This window comes from Delphinus delphis, chromosome 1 (genome assembly GCF_949987515.2).
Source record: "Delphinus delphis chromosome 1, mDelDel1.2, whole genome shotgun sequence".
NCBI lineage: Eukaryota > Metazoa > Chordata > Mammalia > Artiodactyla > Delphinidae > Delphinus > Delphinus delphis.
In genome coordinates, this window is record NC_082683.1 from 17380129 (window position 1) to 17401501 (window position 21373).

The 21373-nt window shown below is 52.5% G+C and overlaps 2 protein-coding genes and 1 pseudogene across 2 annotated transcripts; all 3 read left to right on the plus strand.

Moving 5' to 3' along the window:
• C1QC (complement C1q C chain) lies at nucleotides 1–5313 on the plus strand. Its single transcript, XM_059997196.1, has 3 exons — nucleotides 1–126; nucleotides 406–597; nucleotides 4198–5313. Exons 2-3 carry the CDS (start codon nucleotides 417–419, stop codon nucleotides 4752–4754), a joined length of 738 nt encoding a protein of 245 aa, XP_059853179.1. The 5' UTR covers nucleotides 1–126; nucleotides 406–416; the 3' UTR covers nucleotides 4755–5313.
• A 1469-nt stretch (nucleotides 5314–6782) lies between these two features.
• On the plus strand, nucleotides 6783–9980 carry LOC132415259 (heterogeneous nuclear ribonucleoproteins A2/B1 pseudogene; annotated as a pseudogene).
• A 2041-nt stretch (nucleotides 9981–12021) lies between these two features.
• C1QB (complement C1q B chain) lies at nucleotides 12022–17617 on the plus strand. The gene is made up of 3 exons (XM_059997315.1): nucleotides 12022–12122; nucleotides 15563–15765; nucleotides 16905–17617. The coding sequence occupies exons 1-3, from the start codon at nucleotides 12028–12030 to the stop codon at nucleotides 17477–17479; spliced, it is 873 nt and encodes a 290-aa protein (XP_059853298.1). The 5' UTR covers nucleotides 12022–12027; the 3' UTR covers nucleotides 17480–17617.
• The last annotated feature ends 3756 nt before the right edge of the window (nucleotides 17618–21373 follow it).

Below are 21373 nucleotides of genomic sequence, written 5' to 3' on the forward strand. Positions count from 1 at the left end.
GACAGCACAGCCTGCCCAGGCCCTTCTTGCTGTGTCCACACTGACACGGTGTCCTCCTGCCTTGGAGAGGGGAAGCAGATCTGAGGACATCTCTGTGACCAGACCAGAAACCTCCCACCTGTCCAGGTGAGGGCAAATGGCAGCTTTTCCCCGCTGCCACTTCCTGAAACGTGGCCCCAGGGACAGCCTGATTTGTGAGAGGAAGGAGGGTCCCCATCTCTGCTCAGCCGGGGCCTAAGCCTGAAGAAAAGGCCCCATTCCCCATCCATTGTGCAGTCCCAAGGGGCGAGGGGCCGGGGAAGGGAGGTCAGCTCCTGAGGGCTGAGAAGGACGGCCCCTGGGGAGAGAGAGGGTGAGGAGGGCATGCCAGGGGCTGGGGGACAACTCAGCTCTCTCCCCATCCAGCTCCTTCCTGAATGGACATGGGGCCCAGCTCCTGGCCCCCCCTTGTACCAAACCTGCTGCTGCTTTTGCTGGTACTGCTGCCTGGGGGCCAAGCTGGCACAGACTGCTATGGGATCGCCGGGATACCGGGCCTGCCCGGGGCCCCAGGGAAGGATGGGCATGACGGATTGCCAGGGCCCAAGGGTGAGCCAGGTGAGTCTGCTGGCCTGCTGGGGAGGGGTCACCTAGGGCCTGGGGGCAGGAGTCGGAAGTGTCCATCTGAGGCTGACTCTGGGGAAGGTGGACAGCTTCTTGATGGTGAGGAGTGTGGTCCTTCCGGCCATGCCTGCTCCCAGGGCAGAGTCTTAACTCTTGTGTCAGGTCTAGCCCCTCTCCCCCTCAGAGCCCAGGCCTCCGGCCTCCCCAGTTTCCCCATCTGATAACAGGGAGAGAACAAGAGCACCTGCCCTAGAAGGTGGCAGGGAGGATCACGGAAGATGATCCAGGTGAAAGCCTTTGGCAAACTCTAAAACGCTCTGCTACTATTTTATTCCAACCCCTCCACGACTTGCCCTGCAACATGGACCCCAGTGACTGTACACAACGCCCAGGTGGCCAGGGTCCAAGTCCCAGCCCCACCACTTTCCACTGTGTGAACTTGCACAAATTATAGAACCTCCCAGTGCCTCAGTTTCCTCATCTGTAAAATGGGGAGATGGTAGTACCTACTGCACAGGGGTGCTGTGATTATTAATAAAATTAAATAGAAAACAGTACTAGCACGTGGTAGGTATCAGTAAGTGTGGGCTATGGTTGTTACTGCTGTTGTCATCTTTGTTTTTATCAGAGATGTGTGCTCCCTTCACTCCCTAGGATTCTGGGTAGTTGGAGGGGTAGGGAGTAAGGAGTCAGGATCACAGCCACACAATCTTCTGTTGGAGATTCATGGGCAAGCCCTAGCACGAGTGAAAAGGGCTGAGGACATGAACAGGCACTGGTGTTGGGTGAGAACTGCAGTCTGCTGGTGACTTGTCTGAGAGTAGGTGCACATCTGGGGGTGGAATGTGTCCAGAGTGGCCATGGGGGAGGCTGGGGTGCGGCTGGGCAGAGGTGACAGGGGTGGCAGAGGCACTGGGCAAGGGAAGCCAGTGGAGGGGAATGTCCTTAGGAATTTCCCACTGTCATCTTCCCTCCTGGCAATAGAGTGGAATTGTACCAACATTCCAGAAGGAATTCTCCAATTCAGTGTGAGTCAAATGAAGCCCCCAGGTCTGCCATTTTTCCAGGACCCTGTACTTCACAGCTGCCTCTGGCCATCTCACTGTGTGGGATGGCTGATAGACACCAATTTTTTTTTATATAAATTTATTTTTTATTTACTTATTTTTGGCTGCTTTGGGTCTTCGTTGCTGTGCGCGGGCTTTCTCTAGCTGCAGAGAGCAGGGGCTACTCTTTGTTGAGGTGCACGGGCTTCTCATTGCAGTGGCTTCTCTTGTTGCGGAGCACAGGCTTTAGGTGCATAGGCTTCAGTAGTTGTGGTACGCGGGCTTTAGTAGTTGTGACACATGGGCTTAGTTGCTCCACAGCATGTGGGATCTTCCCGGACCAGGGATCCAACTCGCGTCCCCTGCACTGGCAGGTGGATTCCCCACCACTGCGCCACTAGGGAAGTCCCGGACACCAATTTTTAGCTCCTAATTTGTGCCAGGCATGGTTCTAAGTGCTCTACGTATATTCATCTCATGAGGTAGATAAAATTAACTCTATTTTACAAATGAGAAAACTGAGGCCAAAATCCTTTGAAGAAACGATTTACTCCCATTTTACAAATGTCAAAGCTGAGGTTCAGAGAGATTGAGCAACTTGCCCCCAGTCACACACTGGAATCCTGTCCAACTTCAAGGCCATGCCCTTAACCGCTACCCTGCACTGCCTCTCAGGCCCCCTCCCCACTGCCGTGTCCCCCCCTCCCAGTTGGTTGCTGGAAGTCAACCTGAAGCATGAGACACAGTCCTGCTTATCATAGCTGACAGCCGTCACCGAGACCTGACATTACTGAGCACTGCCTGTGAGGTGCCCGGCACGGGCATTCTCCCACCCCACTCTGCCAGCAGCTCTGTGGGATCCGTTCTATTATGCCCTTACCTCAACTGGGCAAACAGAGGCTCCGGGAGGGGAGATCACCTGCCCGGGATCACGTGGCCTGACGCTTAGGTCTGCTGGGTTCTGATTCCCCACTCCTAACCCTGGGATCTAAAAGGCTCACAAGCCGCAGAAGATCCGTCACGGTAGGTCTGCACAGACACCCACCCCAAAGGAAGTCGGAGGAGGAAGCAGCCACGAGGGCCAGCAGGGGTGGTCAGAGAGGGCTTCCTGGAAGAGGAGACTGGAGCCAGGCCCTAAAAGATGAGTATGGTTTGGACAAGGGAAGAAGAAGCTCATAGGGGCTCAGATAACTAAGGCGGTAACAAGAGTCAGACACTGACTGGGACTAGCCAGACTTAGCTGTGAGTCCTGACTCCACCTCCTACCAGCTGCGTGGCCTTGGGCAAGTTTCTGGCCTCAGTGTCCTCATATGTAACATGAAGTAAGTCGAAACAGGCCAGTTGTCAGAGGGGCTGAATTGGGCTGAGTGGGGCTGGGGCAGCTGGGGAAAGGCAGCCTCTATGGCTCCATCCGGTGGATCCCATGTGCTAAGCTGGCCTGGGCCTGGGTGGTTCCGGCTCAGAAATGGAAACAGGTTTTGTGGGGCTCTGAATCTTATAGAATGTTGAGGACCCTCTTTAAGAAAAGTAGTACAGAATTTGATGGGGGGGCGGGGGGAGGTTTCACAAATCTACACGTGCTACAAAATTGTTTTACAACTATAACCACACAAATAATGCATGTAAAAGTGGAGCTCTGCGGGTCCTACAAAGGTTAATTTCTTGGTTTTGATTTCGTACTTTAGTTATGTAAGATTGGGGACGACTAGGTAAAGGGTACATGAGACTTCCTCCTCCTTTTTTTTTTTTTTTTTTTGCGATACAGGGGCCTCTCACTGCTGTGGCCTCTCCCTTTGTGGAGCACAGGCTCCGGACGCGCAGGCTCAGAGGCCATGGCTCACGGGCCCAGCCGCTCCGTGGCATGTGGGATCTTCCCGGACCGGGGCATAAACCCGTGTCCCCTGCATCGGCAGGCGGACTCTCAACCACTGCGCCACCAGGGAAGCCCCCTTGTCCTTTTATTTTTTTGCAACATCCTGTGAATCTGTAATTATTTCAACATAAAAAGTTGAAAAAATTATAAATGTAAAATTATGCAAAGGGCCTTGAAAGGGCCAGTGCAAGTAAATGGGGCCCAGAGCTTAAGTTTTAGGACCTTTCCAGGAGATCTGCCTCTGACCGATCTTCTGATGTTTGTCAAGAAAAACTAAGAACCTAGACTTTTAGGTGAAGAGTTATCTGAGGCCGCATGCTGTCCGTGGGCTGACAGTCGTGGCCTCTGGCATGCTCTCTGAGATGCAGCCCAGCTCTGCCACCTCCTGAGCTGGCTGGTCCTTCCCTCCTCTCCATCACAAACATGGAAACTGAGGCCAAGAGACGGGGCCGTGCTGCAGCCAAGGTCAGAGGGCAAGACCATGGGGAGGCAGGATTTGAACCAGGGTCTCTCTCCCCTCTTCTCCCTGCCCACTGTGCCCAGGTGAGTAGGCCACCCTCAGGGGGAAAGAGAGTCCAGAGACCAAACCCTGGTGGCATGTCCCCTGGAGCATCGCCCTGTCCCTCTTCCTTGTCCCCTGCCCCATCACTTCCTTCCCACCTGCTCTCTCCCCAGGAATCCCAGCTATCCCTGGGACACGAGGACCAAAGGGTCAGAAGGGAGATCCTGGCACACCTGGCTATCCTGGGAAAAATGGTCCCATGGGAACCCCTGGGATTCCAGGGGATCCCGGCAACATGGGACCCCCTGGGGACCCGGGCGATGAGGGCAGGTACAAGCAGAATCACCAGTCAGTATTCACTGTCACACGGCAGACAGTCCAGTTCCCAGCGCCCAACAGCCTGGTCAAGTTCAACTCAGTCATCACAAACCCACAGGGGGATTACGACACGAACACTGGCAAGTTCACCTGCAAAGTTCCCGGCCTCTACTACTTTGTCTACTACACGTCACACACGGCCAACCTGTGTGTGCAGCTGTACCGCAACGGTGTCAAGGTGACCACCTTCTGTGACCACATGACCAACACCAAGCAGGTCAGCTCAGGCAGTGTGCTGCTGCGGATGAAGGTGGGCGAGCAGGTGTGGCTGGCGGTCAACGACTACAACGGCATGGTGGGCACCGAGGGCTCCGACAGTGTCTTCTCCGGCTTCCTGCTTTTCCCTGACTAGGGCAGGCAGGCCTGCTCCACTCCCCGGGGCTACCCCATCTCCCTCAGCTTCCCTGCAAGAACCCACTGGGCCACACATCCTTGCTCAGGTCATTCTCGCCACTGGATGGACTCCTCCTCCAGGAAGCCCACTCTGCCCTCCTGCCCTGAGTTCTCTCCCTCCTCCAAGCTCCTTCAGGAGTCACTGCTTTGACACGTAACCAACACCTTCTGATACTGTCATTAGTGTTTTCCAAGTCTTGGAAGAGACAGAGAGATACATGAATAAATAATTAAATCAAAGGCTATGCACGGCTCCGAATCCTCACTGCCAATTCCCTAAGAAGTAGTTCCCTTCATCTTCCACTTTGCCCCTGCCACAGCCATGTGTGGGCTCCAGATTCAGGCATCTAGCTGGTGTTCAGTAAAGCTTGGTGCCAAGGTAGAGACACTCAGCACCATTTGGCCATTTGGGAGAGAGATGGTCAAATGTGGCTGAAGGCTGCAAGGGGTCCGCAAGGGGCCATCTGTTGTCACTTGTTTGGGTGAGAGGCACTGCTGTCATTAAAGGTATTCGTGCTCACAGGTAAACGGGAGTGTGTTTGAATTCCCAGACCTATGTTGACCGATGTTGAGTTTTGGGAGCACCCATCACAGGAGGGGTTTGGGCTAAGGCAGGCCCAGCACAGATGAAGGCAAGATGTGCAATGAATTTGTGCTGAATTAATGAGTGAATTGGGGTGAATGAATGAATGAATGAATAGTGGGTAAATGAATGACTAAAAGCAGAGCGAATGAATGAGTAAAACAATCATAATAGCTAACATTTATTGAGCACTCACTATACACCAGGCATTACGCTAACCCACCTATTAAATGATTTAATATTCGTAATTGTGCTCTAGGTGGGCATGGATGGGTGAGGGAGAGAGTGAGAATCTGACTCCCGGATGTCTGATTTTCCCCAAATAACTGAGACTCTGGGGGCCCCCAGGAGACCATCCAAAACCACTACTGCCCACAAGCCATCAGGGTTTCACTGTGAGACTCCTGACAGTTGGGCCCAGCTGCCTCGATCCTTGTTGGAGGACCAGGAAGCCGGCCGTAAGCTGCTGCCCTTTCGCTGCGCTCACCACGAAAAGGGGTTGACAGTTCAGGTTCAAAAAGATAAAAAGTGTAACTTTCCTGTGAAGATTGAGGGTCTGGCCTCAGAGCCCAGTGAAACCCAAGGCTCACTCAGGCCAGGGAAAATCACCCCTGCCTGATTGGGCTCTCAGCTTGGTTCCACAAGGCCCCACAGAGCTCACAAAGGCATGAGATGGGCTGTAACAGCAGAGGTTGGAGCTCAGCTCTCCAGCCACTGCCATCCACTTTGGCTCCTTTGTTCCTGAAGGAAGCTGTTTCACACCCCCATAGCTTTGCCCATGATGTTCCTTCATTTTGTAGAGCCCCCACCCCACTCATACAAATCCTCCGTCCACTTAGATAATACACACTCAGCTGTCAGGAATCAACACAAAGATCACCTCCTCCATGAAGCCTTCTCTGATTCTCCCCTTCGTGTCCCCACAGCGTCCTCCACCGACATGAACCACAGACTCATGACTTGTTAGAGCCCAGGTTCCCAAATCTGGGGGTGCAAAAAATTACCTGCAGACTTATTTATAAAATAAAAAAACAGATTTCTGGACCCAAGCCTGTTATACAAAGGTTTGGGGAGGACTGCTATTTCCAGCTACAGGCTGTCTACGTCTCAGGAGTGGGTCACAGGACAGCTCTTGGGACTGGGGGAACCTGCATTGACCTGTTTCACCAATCAACCTATTCTGAAAAATTGAAAGTTGCTCAAGGTTGATTCAAGGGCGGCAGCGGCTCCAGAGGCAGCAGCGCCGGGTCCCCGTGGAGGTGCTCCTAGAGTTTTCCTGGAGCAGTGGAAGTTCTGACCACAGGGTCAGGACCGACCAGGTTTGTGTTCTCACCATAGCGCAGGGGCCCGTTCGGTTCCTGTTAGTGCCCTGAGATCTCCCTCATCCCCCTGAGTTTCGGAGAAATGGCTGAAGCTAGTAAGCCCATGATGAAGAAAACTTCAAAATCTGTTCCTTTGGAGAGGAATAAGAGAGAAAAGGAACAATTCCGTAAACTCTTTATTGGTGGCTTGAGCTCTGAAACCACAGAAGAACGTCTGTGGAACCACTACCAGCAATGGGGATATCTCACAGACTGTGTGTTAATACGGGACCCTGTAAGCCAAAAATCAAGAAGATTTGGTTTTGTCACGTTTTCATCCATGGCTGAGGTTGATACTGTCATGGCTGCCAGACCTCATTCCACTGATGGGAAAACGGTTACTCCCAAACGTGCTGTCCCAAGAGAGGACTAGGGAAAGCCGGGGGCTCTTGTCACTGTGAAGAAGCTGTTTGTTGGTGGAATTGCAGAAGATACTGAGGAACGTCATCTTAGAGATTACTTTGAGAAATATGGAAAAATCAATGCCATTGAAATAATTACTGATGGGCCGTCAGGCAAGAAAAGAGGTTTTGGGTTTGTTGCTTTTGATGACCATGATCCCGTGGATAAGGTTGTGTTGCAGAAAAATCATACCGTCAATGGTCATCATGCAGAAGTAAGAAAGGCCTTGTCTAGACAAGAAATGCAAGAAGACCCATGTTCTAGAAGTGGAAGAGGAAGAAACGCTGGTTTTGTATATTTTCATGGTGGTGGTGGAAAGTTTGGAGCAGGAAACTTTGGAGGAAGGCACTTTACAGGAGGATCTGACAGATATGGAAGAGGACATACATTTGGGGATGGCTATCATGGGTCTGGAGGAGGACCTGGAGGTGGCAATTTGGGGGGTAGCCCTGGGCATGGAGGAGGGCGAGGAGGATATGGTGGTGGATATGGCTACCAGGATGGGAGCTCCAGAGCTGGTTATGACAACTATAGAAGGAGGAATTATGGAAGTCAAAATTACAGTGATTGGGGCTTCCCTGGTGGCACAGTGGTTAAGAATCCGGCTGCCAATGCAGGGGACATGGGTTCGAGCCCTGGTCTGGGAGGATCCCACATGCTGCGGAGCAACTGAGTCCTTGTGTCACAACTGCTGAGCCTGCGCTCTAGAGCCCGCAAACCACAACTACCGAAGCCTACATGCCTAGAGCCCATGCTCCGCAATGGAGAGTAGCCCCTGCTCGCAGCAACTAGAGAAAGCCTGCACACAGCAACAAAGGCCCAACACAGCCAAAAATAAATAAATAAAATTAAAAGAAAAATTACAGTGATTTGGAGGATTATAAGCAGAAACCTTCTAAGTACGAATTACTGAAGAGTGGAAAACTGAGTGGTAGCAGGAACATGGGGGGATCATACAGTGGAGGAAGCTATGGTCCAAGAGGCAATGGAGGAAGTGGGGGTTATGGACAGACAAGATGATACTGAGCTTCTTATTTGCCATGGGCTTGACTGTATAAATAGAGAATTAGAGCCCAGAGGTAACAGAAGAGCTTTAGGTTATCGAAATAACAATGTTCAGGAAACTCTTATCTCAGTCATGCAGGGATATGGTAGAAGACACCAGAGCAGGTACACAGAGCCATTTTGTGAGTGGACTCAATTATGTAAGAACATTACCTTCCTGTGGAGGAAAGACTATAAAAAATGCTTTTGAAACAGTTTCTTAGCTTTTGAATTGTTGTGTCTTTCCAGTGGTCTCTATAAAAGTGTGGAAGAATCCCTTCTTTGATAATGTCAAATTTCAAAGTTTTGGGTGACATGTGAAACCTTTTTCAAGATTTTTCTCAAAGTTTTGAAAGACTATTAGCCAGAATCATGGTGTAATAAGACATAACATCATTCTTCTAAAAAAATCGATTTCGTCTGTAGAGTTAAGAAGCTGTTGTACATTTAAGATTTAATAAAATAATTCTAAGGGTAAAACAGTAGTAGTTTGTCCTCTTTGATAATTTTGCACTTTTAGTTTTTACCTTTTAAATGTTTTTCTTGTTTTATGATATCAAATTTTGAAGTGTAATGATATGACTTACCTATATTATGAAATGGTTACCAAAAAAACCTTTTTCTTCTTGTGATGAATAGGATTTACTGCCTAAACAACTTTGATAGTATCCTACAGCTGTGCTAATTTTGGTCTTCTTGTACATTCCATCTTTTGTAATGGTGAGTAACTTGTCATGTATCTATTGGTCATTTGTATATCTTCTTTGGATAAATGTCGATTCAGTTCCTTAGTCTATATTATAGTTTGATTATTTGCTATTGTGGCGTATGAGTTTTTGTTGTACATTACCTGTTTTGTATTTATTTACCTTATAACTGGAAGTTTGTACCTTTGAACAACCTTTATCCTGTATTTCCTCCCACCAATTTTCTGCTGCTGGGAGCCACAAGCATGATGCATGATTCTTTTTCTGTGAGTTTAATCATTTTTTTCCTGATTTCACAAATAAATATGATCATACAAAAAAAGAAGGGTTTGGGGAGGACAGAGACATGGGTGGGTGGACGGTCTGCCAGGTGAAGTCAATGCACGAGGTCCACCACCTGGCTTTTCTGCACTTATTTCCTTACAGGTCTGCATCCCTCACTGGACTGTGAGCATCCTTGAGGACGGGGCCCCTTTGATACAGGCCAGGCGCATAGTAGGGGCCTGGGAAATGTGTCAGATGAGAAGGAAGGAGAGATGAAGACACACACACACACACACACACACACACACAGCAATAACAGAGGCCAGGGCCTAGGAACTCGGCCTGGTCCACAGAGTCTGAGAGCCTCTGGCAGGGACAAGGCGGGGGTCACGGGGCCGCTCCACTCACAGCTCACCTCCAGCAGCTACTTAGCAGCCCACCCGGCAATGCCGCAAGTGACACATCTTTCTTCTCATTTCTCTTTTGTTTAAAAAATCAGTGCACCGTTTATGTAGGCCACGGTGTCAGATCAGAAACCTGTATTTCGGAAACGACCATTTTTATTTTCCATAATTGTTTCCTTGTTGTTCTCTCTTTGCCAGGAGAGACAGGCCTTTGAAAATGCCAGCTTGTCTGCTTGGCCGAGGGGAGCTGGGGGAGGGCTTTTAAGGGGGGTAGCAAGGGTGGGACAGGAGCTAGTACGAGGCACCCCAAGGACCGGGGGGCCTCTTTCAGACCACGGGATGTGCAAGGGTCTTAGGCTTCTCTTCCACCCTCTGTAGGGACTGTCCCCTCTCTATCAGGGTTGCAAGCCAGCGTTTTAAGGGTACAGAGGCCAGCTGGCTCTCACTCAGGGGCCAAGGGTCTCCCTAGCTCCTGACCCCTAATCCAGGCATGGCTCCTGTGCCTCCAGGCTCCAAGATTTCTGTCTTCTCTTCAGAGAAATCACACGACTCCCAGGTTTGCCTTGGGTGCCTACTGAGGACTGGGCACTCAGCTAGGCCCTGGACATGCGGGGTTACCTCACTGACCCCACAATCACCCCAGGAGGGGATGTCCATGCCTCTGACTCATATACGGGGAAACTGAGGTCAGTAAACACACCTGAGGCCACATAGCTAGAAAGAGGTAGGCCTGGGATTCAAACTTAGGAGGGGGGCTTCCCTGGTGGCGCAGTGGTTGAGAGTCCGCCTGCCAATGCAGGGGACACGGGTTCGTGCCCCGGTCCGGGAAGATCCCACATGCCGCGGAGCGGCTGGGCCCGTGAGCCATGGCCGCTGAGCCTGCGCATCCGGAGCCTGTGCTCCGCAACAGGAGAGGCCACAACAGTGAGAGGCCCGCGTACCGCAAAAAAAAAAAAAAAAAAAAAAAGAAAAAACAGGAGGGGCTGATTCCAAAGCCCATGCCCTGACCCCCCCAACCCTGCTGCTTCCTGTTCTTAGGCTCATTCTGTTTCTACCCCAAATTCAAGCCCATCTTTTCCCATTTTTACCAGCCACCAAATCATTGGAGGGTCTATAGTTGGCTGAACCCAGAGACCCTTGGGTTTTATCACACAAGTCTCTTCTTTCCCTATCACCCTCGGCAGTAAACACTTAATTTCTGCCAAGAAGCATCCACAAGCCCAACGATTTTCTCTCTCTAAGGCCAGATGTCAAGAGAGCCCTCCTGACCTATGGCAGCTCCTGGGACTTGCTGGGCAACCATCCCTGAGAGGGGCATCACGTTGCTTCAGACGCAGCCTCGGTAAGAGGGCTGCTATCCCGGTGCCAGGGATGCCTGACTCCAAGTCCTGCATCTGCCACTAGTGAGAGGTGTGGGCTCCAGCAGCTACTTCTTGTGCCATTCATCACAGGAGCAATGAAACCACTATGTCACTTGATGCGTAATACCAGTCTCCCCCGGGAGAAGAGACACCCCACGGGGCAGGACCCAGGGCTGATTGGCTTGTGGCTCTATCGCCGGAGTACATAGCGGCTCACGATAAATATTGGCTGAACAGTGCTCTCTCCCCTCTGGGCCTTGGTTTCCCCATATATAAAATGAGCGGCACGGGCTGGGTGACCTGCAAGCCCCTCTCCTGTCCTAACTTGCTGTGATGCCAGGATCAACAAGCAACAGGCTCCTGGCTGTGCCAATTACAGTCTTCAGCCACAGGTCTGCTGGAAGCAGAGGAAGGGGTATAAGCAAATCATGACCACATTTAAAATTCATTTTTCATTATTAGATTATTTTCTGAGAACAGGGAAAGAGCCGGGGTGTAGAAGGGAAAGAAAGCAGAAGATGAGCCCAGAAAGGGGAGGCCTGGGACATGGTATGATATTAACAATTAACATGTGCACTGCACTTTACAGTTTACCCTCCTCTTTCTCCACTATCCCATCTGAGCCCCCCAGTGCAATCTGTAGAGCAAGTGCAGTTATGGTCCCACCATGTGGCAGAGGAAATGGGGGCTCCCTGGGGTTCCCTTGGCTGAGAATGTTTAGTTGGTAAGTGGCAGAGCCAGCATACGAATCAAGGTTCCTGACTCCAAATCCAGCCCTCGTGCACCAGGGCAGCCATGTTTCCATTTCATTGAGGAACACCCATGTTCCTGAAGACATGCATGAGGTCAGGGACCTTGGCAGGCAAGCCCCCGGTTGTGGACGTTCTCCCGGAACAGCCCGGTTCCCCCACAGCTGCTGAGCTGGCAAAACCAAACTGGCACCCACCCGTCCTACTTACAGTAAATCCCTCCAGATTGCGGAAACGGGACCTGAAACTGCCTGAGGACAGCAGAACAGGGTGAGAGCGGGGTGACAGGGAGGGGGGCCGGCCTGCTGGGCCCCTGGGAGGGGACCGTCAGGGGAAGGCCCTTGTTCTCGCTGGAGAATGGAACTTCCGCTTTGGACTGAGAACAGGAGGCTCCCAGCTGCCTGTCCCACTGCTGCCCAGCCCAGCGGCATCAGAGGACGCCAGGTTCCCAGGTGAGGATGGGGCTTGGCACCTGGGGGGACTGGCGGGCGGGACCAATATGGTAGAGGGGGGTGATTCCCAAAGCAACCCCTGCCTCAGAGCCACCTGGAGTGTCTGACAGTGAGGATTCCTGGGCCCAAGCTCAGACCTCGGGAGTCAAACTCTCTGGGGGTCAGCTTGGGAGTCTGCTGCTACCTGGGGTCCCAGGTAATGGGGAGGCGCCAGGATAAAGGCTTTGGGGTCACCAAGACTGGAGCTGAGCCCTGCTTCTGTCTCTCAGGTGCTGGTGATCTGGGCCAAGCCACATGACCCCTCTCAGCCTGGACCCTCTCCGGGGATATCAGAACCTTTCAGGGCTGCTGTGAGCCCTAAAGGATATACCAGCTCAGCCAGCGCTTAGCACACTACCTGGTGCAAGATATGTCAGAGGCAGGGATGCAATTAGAACCCAGGTTCCCCTCTGCTCAGCCCAGCATTTCTCCAGCACCCGCCTTCTCTTATTTCCTCACAGTCAGATGAGAAAGCTCAGCTTGACTCTTTCAAGGAAATGATTTGACTTGCAGGCGGAGTTGTGATGAGTTGTTAGTCAGTACTGATACCGCTCAGTAAGGCTTGTGAAGGAGGGTGTGGGGTCGGGCACTGCACTAGGGATCTGGCTCCTTCTAGGTTCCCTCGCGTGTAATCCTCTGGCAGCTCTGTCAGGTTGAAATTAACTTTGCCAAAGGCTCAGAGAGAGGTTAAGGCACTTGCCTGAAGTCCTGCAGCGAGGCAGCAGCAGAGCGGGAGTTCAAGGTCAAGTTGGCCTGACTCCAAGTCAGGGGGAAAGGGGCTCTTGGGGCTGGAAGGAGATGGAAGGGCGGCTGATATGGGGAACGTGTGAGGAGCCAGGCTGACGGCGGTGACAGGCGGTAAAGGCAGGGGGTTGTCACCGGATGCGCTTTGAGTCCTCGCCCAAGTCTGAGACTCGCTGGCCCCTGAAATGGGCCAGAACCCAGATCTCCCCACTACCCCCCCCACCTCCGGCTCCCCCGAAAAAGCCCAAGTCTCATCATGGGTCAGGACCCTGCTCCCCTCAACCCCCCACCCCCCAGCAGGTGGCCAGGGCTCCCCACCCCTGCGCTGCCTGCACCTGAGAGACCTCCTCTCCCTGAGCCCAATCTCCCAAAGGGACCAGATTCTTTTTTACTTTTCCAAGCATCCTCCGTTGTGTCCTGAAACCTGGGGGCTCTCAGATGATAGTGATAATAAAAAAAACTAGCTAATATTCACTAAGCACTTCCAACATGTCGGGCTGTCGTGAGCCCTAATGCATCTGTCCTGCCGCCAACGCTGTGAGGTAGAGATTACTATTATCTCCCTTTTACAAGAGGGGAAGCTGTGGTTGGAGAGAAGCAACTGGCCTAAGGCCCATAGCTAAGAAGGGGCACAGGCCTGGTTTGGACCCTGGCAGTGTCCCTTTCCTTATGACACTCCAGGCCTCTCACCTTTGGTGAATGTTTGCTGCCAAACAACAGCAACAATAATAGTAATGATAAAAGCCATCACCAAGCCATCACCAAGCACCGGCCCACAACCAGCACTGCTCTAAGTACAACCCAGGCTGTAGCTCCTGTCAGGCTGTCTGGCTCCAAAGCCCATGTTTTAACCACCAGGTAGGGAGGCCTCTTGATGTAACACCCCGTGGTGTTTGGATGGGTTTGAATGGGGAGCGGGTTTGAATCTCAGCCACAGGGGGGCTGCGTGACCTTGATCGAGGTTCCCGCCCTCTCCACTGCCCAGTTTCTTCGTCTGTGAAATGAGAAAGCAGGGGTGCTTTCCCAGGGGGCTGCTGTAAGGACCAAATTAAATGAGAGAATGTGGCCCGTGAAGTGTTTGGCACAGAGCCTGGCACCTGCTAAGCGCCCAACACGTTGATTATTCAGGGTGTCAAATTGTCGTTGTGCAAAACCTCCAGCCAGATAAGCAGGATCGTCCCCAGAGCCACCCTCTCTTGGGAGCGTGACAGAGCCTAAGCCGGTCACTCGCGGCCCTGGTCGCACCCACATTTGCAGCCCCCCCTTCCTTGTTACCCAGTACAGCCCCTGGTCTAATTCAGCTCCTGGTCTGAGCCATGAACTGATTAGGAGACCAAGGGGGCTGGGGCTGACTTTCTGAGCACATGAGCCCCACATCAGCAGGTTTTTCTGGGCTGGCACAGGCCTCACGAGGCAGAGGGGGCAGGGATCTGGCCACAGCCCCACCATCAGCCAGCTCACTGGGTGATCTGGGGAGGGCTGTTTTCTAATGTTTGCATCTCAGTTTCCTCATCGGCAAGGTGGGAAAATAATCACAACCCACTTCCCTGGAGTGCTGTGAGGATCAGACAACCCCAGCTACGGGTCTGAGCTAGAGCCCAAAACCCTATGGTTCTTCCCCAGCCATGGCCTCACCTGGCTCCCCACGGTTATCTTGGGAGATGAGCAGGGACCCCTATGCTCTTCTATTTTAAGAGCAGGAAACTGCTCAGACTTGATGGGCTGAGGGGTTATGAGGGAAGGCTTCCTGGAGGAAAAACGCTTTGACCTGGGCCTGGAAAGATGGAGAGAATTTGCATCTGGGCAGAGGTGGAATGGGCTGCCTCAGAAGGTAATGAGCTTCCCATCACTGAGATGGTACAAGTCATGGACGGAAGGGGCCTTGGCAGAGATGTTATTGAGGAGACTTAACAGTAGGCTGAGGACCCCTCAAGAAGTTAAACACAGAATTACCATAAGACCCAGTAATTCCACTCCTGAGTATATACTCAAGAACTGAAAACAAGTTTCAAACAAATCCTTGTACATGAATGTTCACATTAGCACTAGTCACAGTCGGCAAAAGGTGGAAACTTCCCAAATGCCCATCAGTGATGAATGGATAGGGCTTCCCTGGTGGCGCAGTGGTTGAGGGTCCGCCTGCCGATGCAGGGGGCGCGGATTCGTGCCCCGGTCCGGGAAGATCCCACGTGCCGTGGAGCGGCTGGGCCCGTGAGCCATGGCCGCTGAGCCTGCGCGCCCGGAGCCTGTGCTCCGCAACGGGAGAGGCCGCAACAGTGAGAGGCCCGCGTACCGCAAAAAAAAAAAACAAAAAACAAAAAAACTTTCCTGGTGGGAATGTCTATAGACTTTCCTGGTGGGAGGACTTCCCTCACAAAACCAGCCCTCCAGGCAGCCTTTCATTTCAGCCAGGGCACTCACCACGGCCTATAACTAGTTCTATTGACTTGTATGTTGACCTGTTTATCGTCTCCCAGACTGTCAGCTCCATGAGGGCAGGGACCACATCTGTCTTGTTCATCAGCGAATCTCCAGTGCCCAGAACAGGGTCCGGGGGATAAGGCACTCAGTGAACACAGGAACAAGTGAAGGAATGAATGAACAAACCATGGCCGTAACCTACCGCATCTTCTTGTCCCCCACCGCCACACACACAGGAAGCAGCTGAGCAGGGCCATGATGAAGACCCCGCGGGGCAGCGTCCCAGTGCTGCTGCCGCTGGTGCTCCTGAGTCTGCTGCACGTCTCCCGGGCCCAGAGTGGCTGCATTGGGCACCCGGCCATCCCTGGCATCCCGGGCATCCCCGGGGCACCGGGCTCCGACGGCAAACCAGGGACTCCAGGGATAAAGGGAGAGAAAGGTACTGTGGACTTTGGGAACAGACTAGTGTCACTGACCAAGGCCCCATCTCCTACCTCCCAAGTCCCAGTTGCCCACCTTAGGGATTGCAAAACACTTGCAAATCCATCAGCTTGCTGAGCCCTCCACAATAACTTTGCAAGGAAGGAATTCTGATTCCCATTTTACAGATGGGAAGACTGATGTCCGAAAGGCTACTGACTTGCTCAAGGGAACCCAGTAAATGTTGAGGCTGAGGCCAAACCATGGCTCTCTTACCACTAAATCCACTGCAGTCACACAGTCCTGGGTTGTTACCTCCAGGGTAGGTGGCTTCGCCTCTCTGAATTGCTATTTCCTCACCTGTAAAATGTGGATAATGATTCTTTGTCAGAGTTGTCACAGGGTTCAAATGAGACTTCCTGCCATAAAACCCTCCTGTAAGATGTAGTTCATGTGTTCATTTAACCATAGCCTTCCGCTCTCTTCACATAATCTCACAATCCCACAAAATATCCCCATTTTACAGATGAGGAAGCTGAGCCTTGGAGAATGTGACTCAGTCAAGGTGACCCAACTAATAATGACAGATGTGACATGAGAAACACATCTGCCTGTCCCCTGAGCCCATGTTCACAGCCACTATACTCTGCCACTCTACTGGAAAAGGTTTTATCTTGTGTTCTGCCAAACCAAGGAGGAGTAGCTGTTTGGAGTGGTGGAGTGAGAAGGATTCTAATACTCCCAGCTTCAGCAAGAAAGAATGCATGATTGATGAGGGATATGTGCCGTCAGGGAGGGGGTGGAGAGGGATAGCACATGTGCCCGGAATTCCTGATCCCTGCTCCAGGCTTAAGCCTGTATGAGCTGGCGAGGAGGGCAGGTCCAGCACCTTCCTGAGGGAGACGCCACTCCCCAACCCACGGGCATCGGTCCCCATTACTGTCAAGCACGTCTCAGACTCAGAAAGCTGAGCTGGAAGGAGACTCGGGGCCCCTCCCCAACATCCCGTCCTCTTGTTCACAGATGGGGAGCTGAGGCCCAGAGAAAAGCGGGGACCTGTCTGAGGTTACGCAGCCAGGCTCCCTGCCTCCCAGCCCAGCTCCTTCCGGGTTCTCAGCGATCTCTGGCCCCCTCATATCTCTTGTCTCTGCCTTCCAGGGCTGCCGGGGCTAGCTGGAGACCACGGTGAGCTTGGAGAGAAGGGGGACCCAGGGTTTCCTGGGATTCCAGGAAAAGTCGGCCCCAAGGGCCCCGTTGGCCCCAAAGGTGCCCCAGGGCCTCCCGGAGCCCATGGCCCCAAGGGCGACTCAGGAGACTACAAGGCCACGCAGAAAATCGCCTTCTCGGCCACACGCACCATCAACAGCCCCCTGAGGCGGGACCAGGTCATCCGCTTCGACCACGTGATCACCAACACCAACAACAACTACGAGTATCGAAACGGCAAGTTCACGTGCAGGGTGCCTGGCCTCTACTACTTCACCTACCATGCCAGCTCTCGAGGGAACCTGTGCGTAAACCTCATGCGGGGCCGGGAGGAGACACAGAAGGTGCTCACCTTCTGCGACTATGTCTACAACACCTTCCAGGTCACCATGGGCAGCGTCGTGCTCAAGCTGGGGCTGGGGGAGACCGTCTTCCTGCAGGCCACCGACAAGAACGCCCTGGTAGGCATCGATGGGGCCAACAGCATTTTCACCGGGTTCCTGCTCTTCCCAGATGCAGAGGCGTGACCTGTGGGTCCAATTCACCCCCTCCCCTGCCAGCCACGCTCTCTTTACCCCCAACACCAGCCCCCACCTGGCCAAAACACACAGTAGGGCTCCTTGGATATTGCTGAATGAATGAGTAAATAAACTTTTCAAGGCCAAGGGACAGTGGTCTAATTCAAATCTGTGTCCCAGCGACTGGCACATAGTAGGTGCTCAGAAATATTGCTTGAACGCTGCTTGAATGACTGAACAATGAATGAAAGAATGAGCTCTGAAAGCAGAAGCTCTATCTAGTTGGTGGCGACTGGAGGGCCAGACTTTGTGTCCAGTTCTGTGCCAGACGCACAATGGGAGATGGGGAGGGAACACCATCTGTTGAGCACATATATGCTCAAAACACTGGGCTAGACCCTTTCCCCCTTCTCTCATTAATCCTCGCATGCATCCTTGGAGATAGGTTAAATCATGCCCAATTCACAGATGAGAAAACTGAGGATCAGAGGGATGAAGGGATTGCCCTCGATCCCACAGAAGAGCTGGGAGGGCAGGTCTGCCCACTGATCACTGAGACCTCTTTCAAGGCAAGGCATCTAGGCCCCTAAAGGGGTGTTCTCTGTGTAACGTCACAAACCTCCACCCAAGGGATCAAGGAGCCTTTCTTCAGTCTTAAGTGACCTTGGAATCAAGACCCTTCCTCTTTTGATTCTCACCACATGCTCTCCCTCCCAATGCCTTCCCAGCCTGGCTCAAGCTCAGCCATCCAGTCAGAACACATGTCACTCCCCTGCTCAACAATCTTCAGTGGCTCCCCACTGCCAACTGGACATAGTCCCTGCCCACGAGCTGGCATTCAAGGCTCTCTATGGATTGACCTTCCAGTCTCAATCCTTCCTCTCCCGGACAAAGAATATCTCCACTCCAGACCAGCTGGGCCCTTTCTGTCTTCTAGGCAAGACACATGCTTTCCTGCCTCGATGCCCTTACTCTCACTGTTCCCCTTCCACTCTGCCTATCTAACCATCCTTTAAAACCTCATTCAAGCCACACCCTCTCCCTAAAAGCAGACCATGCCAGCCCTCATAGCTCTTACCCCTCCAACCTCCTCTAACCCCATTTCTCAATTGTTCAAGTCTGAGCACACACTGCCTGCATCTAGCATTTCACTCATGCTCACCCCGTCTCCCCAGCTAAGCTGTGAGCCCCTTACCCTGCTCATCTCTGAACCCCTCCCAGCCCTGCACCTGCTCTCTGCAGCCCCTCCTACTAGTCCCACCCACCAAGACTCTCAACCAATCCTGACCAGAGGTAGAAGGGATTTAAAGCACTTCAGCCTATCACATAGCGTTATAACACCAGTCCAGCCTCCTGCTTGGCTAGACTGTTTCTCAGGATTCCGTTCATTGGGTGCAGCTTCTGCCCTATCTCCTGGGCTTCAGGCCTGCCCCCAACCTCAGACTCTTCAAAGGGGACCTGGATTGAGCCTTTTCACCAGGGGCTGGGCCTTCTTTCTGCTACTCAACCCTTTCAGTACCAACTGTCTGCCTGGTCTTTGTGTCTTGTAAGAATTGTTATAATAATAACAACCACACCACGACTGAGTTAAGTTACTGTGTACTTAGTGTTTTGTGTGCATTAGCTCATTCAACCCCCACCACAAACCCTGGGAGACACATACTATTATCCTCATTTAAAAAATAAGAATCTGAGGCTCAGAGAGGGCAAGGGATTTGCCCAGGGTCACACAGATGCAAGTATACAGCCAGGATTGAGGCCTGCTTCTGTTTGTCTCAAAGCTCTTGCTAAATCTATAGACATACCACTCCTTGCCACCCTCTCCTGTTGGAATTCCCTCTGCAGTCCCCCAGCCTCTCACCTGAACCCATCCGACCTCAGGAGTCCACATTCCCGAGCCTCTACTGTTGGGTCTGTCTTCACAGGGCTACACTCCACCCCAAGGGCAGATCTGCTTGCTGGTGATGAGCACATGCAGGGCACCCCAAGTCGCTGCAAGGACCCAGGCAAAGCTGGCCACGGCCAAGACATCAGAGCTCGTCTCTAGTGCTGCTCGTCTCTAGTGCTGGGAGCAATAAAGCCGGCTGGCTTTCCTTCAGGACCTGCCCTCCTCTGACTCCTGACCCGTAGACCCTGACCCTGCCGCCTTTCTTCCGTCAGACCCCTACCCTGACAGCATTCTGAACTGTGCCCCTTTTGTGCCTCCCCTCCCAGCTTCCAGATCTGCCAGAAATCCAGGGCTCTCACTGCGTGTTCAGCCATGCCCACTGCAATCAAACATACACTTTACCTTTGTTATTGCTCTTTCCCACCCTGTGAGGAGGGTTCACCTTGTCAGCTCTCTGGAGAGACCGTTGAGGTTTCATCACAGGAACCGGGACCAAGAATGATGGGGGGAGCCTGGAGGTGACCATAGGTGGGTCTCGGGATTTTGCCTATTCCATCACTGTCCGGACCTGCCTTTTCCCCTTTGCCTCTTCTCAGAGTGGATGGGGTTGAAACTCAGATCTCCTGGCTGGGCTAGCAGTTGAGCAGGGGAAGGAAGGGAAGTGGTCTTCTCAGGCCTGTGACCCTTGACCTTCATGCACCCACCTTGACTCAGACTCATAACCCTCAACATGCCAGAGTCCTTTTAGTTTCCAGACTTCCAAGAAACCTCCTAGAAATAATAACCTTCCAGAAAAGGAGGGACGTATCAGGGGAAGCCAGAGGACCTACAGGACCCAGGAGCAGGTGGGACAGCTCAGTCTCAGTGGACATGGGTGCCAGACCGGGGCTGCTGTGTCTTCCGCTGGGACCTCTCGGCTCTGAGCCTCTCTCTGCAGATTGGCCCTCAAGTGGAGATACGTGGATGCCCCCAACAACAGCCTGGACCACCAAGCCATCCCCTACCCCTCAAGGAAGTTACCCAGAGACTAACGTCTCCTATTCCCAGTTCCCAGGAGAGGGGATCTGATTGGCCCAGCTTGGAGCAAGAATACTCCTGGCCCAATCAGCTGAGGCCAAGAAGGAGCAGGCCTATAATAATAGCAGCTCATGGTTATTGACCTAAACGCCCAGTGAGTATTCTCTCCTGTACTAGTCACAACAAGCCTAAGGAGCAAATCTTCTAATCCTGTGGTTGTCAAACTTCAGCAGGCATCACAGTCACCACGAGGGCTTGATAGAATTTGCATTTCCTGGGAATTCCCTGGTGGTCCAGTGGTTAGGACTCTGTGTTTTCACTGCCGAGGGCGCAGGTTCGATCCCTGGTCAGGGAACTAAGATCCCACAAGCCACAAGGTGTAGCCAAAAAAAAAAGAGTTTGCATTTCCTAAGAGTCCCCACATGCTGCTGGTGCTGCTGCCTGAGGGACCACACTTTAGGAACCACTGCTCTAATTTTATTGCTCCCATTCTATAGATAAGAATGTTGAGGCTCAAGCAGGAGATGTTACTTGCCCATGTCACACAGAAGATTCAGAATTTAGATCCAGGGACTTCCCTAGTGGTCCAATGGTAAAGAATCCGCCTTCCAATGCAGGTGCCTTCCAATGCAGGGGACATGGGTTCAACCCCTGGTCAGGGAACTAAGATCCCACATGCCGTGGGGAAAATAAGCCTGCACGCCACACTACTGAGCTCGCGTGCCTCAACTAGAGAGACTGCGTGAGGCAAAACTATAGGGCCCACGCGCTCTGGAGCCCACATGCCACAACTACAGAGCCCACACGCCCTGGAGCCAGTGCGCTCCACAACTAGAGAGAGAAAACCCACACGTCACAACTAGAGAGAAGCCCGTGCGCCGCAACGATGAGTCTGCGCACTGCAAGGAAAGATCCCACCTGCCTAAACGAAGATCCCGCGTGCTGCAACTAAGACCCGATGCAGCCAAAAATAAACAAATAATAAATAAATAAATAAA

What these genes read in the sequence shown, in the direction of transcription:
- C1QC (XM_059997196.1), top strand. Translation starts at nt 417, where the DNA reads ATGGACATGGGGCCCAGCTCCTGGCCCCCCCTTGTACCAAACCTGCTG. An exon ending in AGGGCCCAAGGGTGAGCCAG is followed by an intron (nt 598 to 4,197) that starts GTGAGTCTGCTG and finishes CTCTCTCCCCAG; the next exon opens with GAATCCCAGCTATCCCTGGG.
- C1QB (XM_059997315.1), top strand. Translation starts at nt 12,028, where the DNA reads ATGGAACTTCCGCTTTGGACTGAGAACAGGAGGCTCCCAGCTGCCTGT. An exon ending in AGAGGACGCCAGGTTCCCAG is followed by an intron (nt 12,123 to 15,562) that starts GTGAGGATGGGG and finishes CCACACACACAG; the next exon opens with GAAGCAGCTGAGCAGGGCCA. An exon ending in AGGGATAAAGGGAGAGAAAG is followed by an intron (nt 15,766 to 16,904) that starts GTACTGTGGACT and finishes TCTGCCTTCCAG; the next exon opens with GGCTGCCGGGGCTAGCTGGA.